This window comes from Tachyglossus aculeatus, chromosome 3, assembly GCF_015852505.1.
Source record: "Tachyglossus aculeatus isolate mTacAcu1 chromosome 3, mTacAcu1.pri, whole genome shotgun sequence".
NCBI classification, from domain to species: domain Eukaryota; kingdom Metazoa; phylum Chordata; class Mammalia; order Monotremata; family Tachyglossidae; genus Tachyglossus; species Tachyglossus aculeatus.
The window spans coordinates 12,852,684-12,860,104 of record NC_052068.1 but is presented as its reverse complement, the minus strand read 5'-3'; the positions used below and the strand labels follow the sequence as shown (position 1 = coordinate 12,860,104).

At 44.6% G+C, this 7,421-nt stretch overlaps 1 protein-coding gene across 1 annotated transcript; it reads right to left on the bottom strand.

Moving 5' to 3' along the window:
* Positions 1-3,175: 3,175 nt before the first annotated feature.
* Positions 3,176-4,108, bottom strand: LOC119925236 (olfactory receptor 13A1-like). Its single transcript, XM_038743339.1, has one exon. It carries the CDS (start codon positions 4,106-4,108, stop codon positions 3,176-3,178), a length of 933 nt encoding a protein of 310 aa, XP_038599267.1.
* Between the last annotated feature and the right edge of the window lie 3,313 nt (positions 4,109-7,421).

Below are 7,421 nucleotides of genomic sequence, written 5' to 3'. Positions count from 1 at the left end.
GTTGAAAGTTCCTTGAAAGAAGGGATCATGTCTTCCACATCGTTTGGACTCTGCAAAAGTGCTTAGTACAGTACTCTACACATAGTAGACTGTAAGCTCCTTGAGGGCAGGGGTCACATTTCCCACATCTTTGTACTCTCCCAAATGCTTAGTATAGTGTTCTGCAAGAGCAGACGCCAGTCAATATTATTTGAAGCAGCGTGGCTCGGTGGAAAGAGCCCGGGCTTGGGAGTCAGAGGTCATGGGTTCTTATCCCGGCTCCACTACTTGTCCGCTGTGTGACGTTGGGCAAGTCACTTAACTTCTCTGTGCCTCAGTTATCTCATCTGTAAAATGGGAATTAAGACTGTGAGCCCCACGTGGGACAACCTGATGACCTTATATCTACCCCAGCACTTAGAACAGTGCTTGGCACATAGTAAGTACTTAACAAACACTATTATTATTATTATTTTTAGTAGTAGTAATTAATTCTATCGTTCAGGAGGTGGTACAAGGAGCAGAACTGTTGCATGCAGAACAGTGGTGAGCCATTCTACTTTTCAACTCAATCAATCCATCAATCAGTGCACTTTATTGAGCACTTTCCTGTGTGCTGAACACTGAACTAAACGTGTGACAGAGACGGTAATCATGTTCTCTTCCCACAACAAGCTTACAGTCTCACCCCTCTTGCCCTGCTAGCTTGCCAAACTCCTGGTGCTGGTCCTGCTAAATTCTGAAATTCTGTGGTTATATCCCCAAGGTTTGACAACTAAATTTCTGGAGCTTTCCTTTTCCAATTAGAGGGAAATGAGTGGTTTTCTCAGAGCCAATGAATCTCCATAATAGCATGCCTGAATTCTAGCCTTTCAGTATTTACTTTTAATCATCATCAGCAGCGGCAACATTTATTGATCACTTCCTGGTTTCAAGGCACCGTCCTGGATGCTTGGGAGAATATGACAAAATGAGTATACTGTATATTAAACCCCACACTGACGAAACATCTTTAATTATTGAATTTGAGTATTTTCACACATTAGTCTTGATTCGTCTGAGATTAACACTTGTTCATTATGTTAATGCAGTGCAATTAACACAGTCCACTCAGTTAATGCAGTTTACTTCTTCACTTTAATTTTATCCTTTCCCGCTTTAACTCTGCCCTCTCCTTTGCCAGGCAAAACTAGTTTTCCTCCCTTATTGACACCCATGCCCATCATCCCCGTCAGCAGGTCTGTACGTTTAACTCCCTTCTCAGGCCCCCTATTCCTCCCCCTCCTCCATCCCTCACCCCCAACGATCTGGCCTCGTACTTCATTAGGAAAATTAACTCCAACAGGTCTGAGCTCCTCAAAGTCACCCTTCACCCTTCTCCATTCCCCCAGCTCTCAACCCTCTCTGCTACTCTCCCATCCTTTCCAGCAGTATCTTCAAAGGAGATCTCCTCCCTCCTCTCAAGTGCTACTCCATCCACTTGGACTTCAGACCCCATTCCCTCTCATCTTATGAAATCTCTTGCCCCTTTCCTCCTCCCCTCCTTAACTTCCATCTTCAACCACTCACTCTCCACTGGTTCCTTCCCCTCTGCCTTCAAACATGCCCACATCTCCCCTATTCTGAAAAACACTCTCTTGACCCAACTCCCCTTCTAGTTATCTCCCTATCTCCCTCCTATCCTTCCTTTCCAAACTCCTAGAATGAGTCGTCTACACTCACTGCCTCGAATTCCTCAATGTCAACTGTCTCCTTCACCCCTCCAATCTGGCTTCCGTCCCTTACACTCCACCGAAACTGCCCTCTCAAAGGTCACCAATGACCTCTTCTTGCCAAATCCAATGGCTCCTACTCTATCCTAATCCTCCTCGACCTATCAGCTGCCTTTGACACTGTGGACCACCCCCTTCTCCTCAACACGCTATCCAACCTTGGCTTCACAGACTCTGTCCTCTCCTGGTTCTCCTCTTATCTCTCCGGCTGTTCATTCTCAGTCTCCTTTTGCAACGCTACCAGAAGCAAAATAATTGAGCCCTTTCAAAATCCTAAACATGATCAATGTAATTGTGGTGGTAGTGCCATTATTGAATACAGTGAATACTCAGTGAATACAGGCCCCGTAGTAAGACTCTGGGGAAGTACAACAAAGTAAAAAGGAATATGCCCTGTCCATCAGGAGCTTACACTCCAGTGGAGAAGCCTTCCATGCTTTCCTTTATAACATTCATAACAATAATAATAATAGTATTTGTCAAGCCTTTACTATGCGCCAAGCACTGTACTAAGAACTAGGGTAGATAAAATATTAGCAGATCAGACACACTTCCAGCCCCATATGGGGCTCACAGTCTAAGTAAGCAAGAAAGCAGTATTTCATCCCTATGCTTACAGATGAGGAGACTGAGTCACAGAGAAGTTAAGTGAATTGCCAAAGGTCACACAATAGACAAGTGACAGAGCCAGTTTGTCACACAGTTCATTCATTCGTTCATTCAGTCATATTTATTGAGTGCTTACTGTGTGCAGAGCACTCTACTAAGCACTTGGGAAGTACAAGTTGGCAACATATAGAGATGGTCCCCCACCCAACAACGGGATCACAGTCTAGAAGGGGGAGACAGACAACAAAACAAAACATGTGGACAGGTGTCAAGCCATCAGAATGAATAGAGATAAAGCTAGATGCACATCATTAACAAAATAAATAGAATAGTAAATATGTACAAGTAAAATAAATAGAGTACTAAATATGTACAAACATATATACAGGTACTGTGGGGAGGGGAAGGAGGTACGACGGGGGGGATGGGGAGGAGGAGAGGAAAATGGGGGCTCAGTCTGGGAAGGCATCCTCAAGGAGGTGAGCTCTCAGTAGGGCTTTGAAGGGAAGAAGAGAGCTAGCTTGGCGGGTTTGGGCGGAGGGAGGTCATTCAGGCCAGGGGGAGGATGTGGGCCGGGGGTTGATGGCGGGACAGGCAAGAATGACGCACAGTGAGGAGGTTAGCAGCAGAGGAGCAGAGTGTGTGGGCTGGGCTTTAGAAGGAGAGTAGGGAGGTGAGGTAGGAGGTGACAGTGAGGTGATGGAGAGCTTGGAAGCCGAGAGTGAGGAGTTTTTGCTTGATGCATAGGTTGGCAACCACTGGAGATTTTTGAGGGCAGTAACATGCCCAGAGCGTTTCTGCACAAAACACTCCAGCTATGGTGGTGGAAATGTGAAGAGTTTCTTTAGTGCCAGTTTGACATCTTTATTTCTCAGTGTGTAAATGAGCGGATTCAGAGACGGAGTCAAGACAGTGTACAATACAGACACCAATTTGTCCAGAGATCCCGAGGTCCCCAGAAATGGACGGATGTAAGTATAAAGCACGGTGGAGTAAAACAGGGTCACCACGGTGAGATGGGAGGAGCAGGTGTTGAAAGCTCTCTTCTTTCCCTCCCTGGTGCGGATCTTCATGATGCTGGCTATGATGAAGCAGTAGGATATCATGGTGAGGAAAAAATTCAGGCCGGCCAGGAACATATCTGCCGTCATGGTCAGGATGTCGATCCAGTAGGTTGGGGTACAAGAAAGCGGCAGTATGGGGGGCATTTCGCAGAAGAAGTGAGGGATGAAATTGGGCCCACAGAACGATAATCTGAGGACCAGACCCGTGAAGATTACAGAGTTGAGCCAACCGACACTCCACACGAAGGCAGCCAACCCAACACACACTGTCTTGCTCACCATCTTGCTGTAGTGCAAAGGCTGACAAATAGCCATATAGCGGTCATAGGCCATCGCCGTGAAGAGTACCACCTCCGAACTCAGGGACCAACTGAGGACGAATATCTGATTCATGCAGCCACCATAGGAGATGGTTTTCTTCGCCGAGATCAGGTTCTCCAGAATTTTGGGCAAAACCGACGAGGTGCAGATGATATCGAGAAAGGCCAGATTGGCCAGGAAGAAATACATGGGCAGGTGGAGTCCGGTGCTAACGTGGATGGCAGTGATGATGAGGACATTTCCCGTGAGAGCCATTATGAAGAGAAGCAGGAAGAGGGTAAAGAAGAGAGCCTGAAGCCGAGGGTTTTCGGTGAAACTCTGTAAGATGAACTCTGTCACCATTGTCTGGTTTGGGGCTACCATTTTGTTCAGAGGTTTCTAGGAAGCGGAAGAAAGGTGTCCCCAAAGAGCAGCTTGTCTCGTGCTATAGGTGGATAACCTGTGTTTCACAAGTGAAACAAAAACAATGGCAGTGATTCAAGGTGACCTTTTTTTCAATTTTAAAATGTCATACCCCTAATTCTAAATTCATATGCAGTTCAAGTGAAAGAGCCTAAGTTTCATCCATACATATAGAATGATGGTATGAGAATGCATCCCTTTCTTGAGCCCTTTTGAATACAAATTCAGTTATTATTATTATTGTTATTATTCTTCTCGTTATAATTAATTCACCACGATTTTTTAAATAGAGAATACATTTTTGTAATTCAATATCTAACCATTGGTCTCCCCGTTCTAGACTGTAAGCCCATTGTTGGGTAGGGACCATCTCTATATATTGCCGATTTGTACTTTGCAAGCGCTTAATACAGTGCTGTGAACACAATAAGCACTCAATAAAAACGATTGAGTGAATGAATGAATGAAGTACATGGGCATTGTGACATATTCATCAAGTCAAAGGCACGCAAAGTTCACGTATGTAAAATCCATTAAAATTTAACATCATTTATAACGAATCAACTTCAGCGAGTACTCTTCTTACGCACTGTTGGATGATGATTTTACCTCCCAAGTGCTTAGTACATTGCTCTGCACACAGTAAGCGCTCAATAAATACGATTGTATTTATTCATTCATTCAATCAATCATATTTATTGAGTGCTTACTGTGTGCAGAGCACTATACTAAGCGCTTGGGAAGTACAAGTTAGCAACATATAGAGATGGTCCCTACCCAACAACGGGCTCATAGTCTAGAATGTATGAATGAATGAATGATGATGGTATTTGTTAAACGCTTAGTAAGTGCCAAGCACTGTTCTAAGCACTGGAGAAGCTGCAAGGTGATCAGGTTGTCCCACTTGGGGCTCACAGTTTTCATCCCCATTTTACAGATGAGGTAACTGAGGCCCAGAGAAGTAAAGTGACTTGCCCAAAGTCATACAGCTGACAAGTGGCCGAGGCGGGATTAGAACCCATGATCTCTGTCTCCCAAGCCCGGGCTCTTTCCACTGGGCCACGCTGTTTCTCAAGACTTGGACAGAGTAGATCCCCAGGGGAGGTCTTGTTTTGGGTTCTAAAAAGTCGCATATAAGCCCGCTGGTGTCAGGGCACATGTCTACCAACTCTGTTATACTGTACATTCCCAAGCACTTAGTAGAGTGCTCAGCACAGAGTAAGTGCTCAATAAATACGATTGATTAATTTGACTTCTGTCAAACAAAGAAGAAATTCAGGGGATATGGGTCTTCCATAATAAATTCCCCGGGCTATTTTAAATTCCCAGGCAAAATATTGTATTTTATGAAGAAAGTCCATCTTCATTATAAATGTAGCAGGAGTAAGCATTACTAATGGTGGAAAATCTGCAAACAATGAAATAATAGGAAGAGTCTCACTTTCTATTACACAGGATGGTATTCTCTTGTCCATCATAAGCATACTTCTTGAGTGTATAAATGCATTTTTTTAGATAATTGTGTTTTAAAAATATTTTTTTGGTTCAAAATGGAATATTTTAGGCTCACAACCCTATCTAGATGATTTTCAATTACTGACATGAAAATACAACATTTACATTCTAAAAAAAACTTCTGAATTTATTTCAAAATCACAGACAGCTTGTTTTAGTCACTGAAGAAATCCTTTATGGTGCTGAATATACTAAACTTACGCTTACCATGTAAACTCCCAATTTCAACTAAGTGGGCTGTCTTTTGTCTCCTGATTCAGAGATATGGTGAAATGAAATTTGCGAGTTACAACTACGTATTTCTTCATCAAATATTTCTGATTTACATCTTATATCTATGTTCTTCCTTTCTTCCTTCCCAAAGCCTGTCCTCTTCCTGACTTTTGCATCACTGTAGATGACACTACCATCCTTACCTTCTCACAAGCCCGCAACCTTGATGTCATCCTCGACTCTGCTCTCTCGTTCACCCCACACATCTGATCCATCACCAAAACCTGCCGATCTCGCCTCCAGAACATCGCCAAGATCCGCCCTTTCCTCTCCATCCAAACCGCTACCTTGCTGGTTCAATCTCTCATCCTATCCCAACTGGATTACTGCATCAGCCACCTCTCTGATCTCCCATCCTCCTGTCTCTCCCCGCTTCAGTCTATACTTCACTCTGCTGCCCGGATTATCTTTGTACAGAAACGCTCTGGGCATGTCACTCCCCTCTTCAAAAATCTCCAGTGGCTGCCTGTCAACCTACAAATCAAGCAAATACTCCTCACTCTCAGCTTCAAAGCTCTCCATAACCTTACCCCCTTCTACCTCACATATCTTCTCTCCTTCTGCAGCCCAGCCCACACCCTCCGCTCCACTGCCTCCACTAACCTCCTCACTGGGTCTTGTTCTTGCCTGTCCCTCCGTCGATCTCCAGCCCACATCCTCCCCCGGCCTGTAATGCCCTCCTTCCACACATCCGCCAAGCTAGCTCTCTTCCTCCCTTCAAAACCCTACTGAGAGCTCACTTCCTCCAGAAAGTCTTTCCAGACTGAGCCCCCTTTTCCCTCTCCTCTTCCCCGTCCCCCCAACCCTATCTCCTTCCCCTCCCCCACTTGTGTATATTTGTACAGATTTATTACTCTATTTTACTTGTACGTATTTACTATTCTATTTATTTTATTTATGATGTGCATATAGCTATAATTCTATTTGTTCTGACGATTTGGACACCTGTCTACATGTTTTGTTTTGTCGTCTGTCTCCCCCTTCTAGACTGTGAGCCTGATGTTGGGTAGGGACCGTCTCTATATGTTGCTGACCTGGACTTCCCAAGCGCTTAGTATAGTGCACATTCAGCACCCAATACATACGATTGATTGAATGAATGAATTCATTGTCTATGTTTGTCATTTCCATCTCTCGGGCCCCTGGCGCAAAGATCTCATCTTACTTGTATTTTTTGTTCTTAAGGGAGTACTTCCCCTCTCAGGGTCACACCTGGAGAATTTCCAGTCCTCTACCAGTCTGGGCTACAGGGGTGGGAGGGTAGGAGAGGCCTACCCATTCCATTCCAAGCTTGGGCAGTGGCTAGAGAGGGGAAGGCAATCTGCTTCAAGGCAAAACTCACCCATGCTGGGCAGTAGTGGCCTGGGAGAGAGTCAAGGGTGGAGACTCAATTTTCCCGTAGGGAAGGAGGCAATGGTAAACCACTTCCAGATTTTTTACCGAGAAAATTCAATGGTTGCACTACCAGAATGATTGCAGATGGAGG

Bases quoted from the DNA above. Each gene is read 5' to 3' on its own strand.
- LOC119925236 (XM_038743339.1), bottom strand. From the start codon at position 4,108: ATGGTAGCCCCAAACCAGACAATGGTGACAGAGTTCATCTTACAGAGT.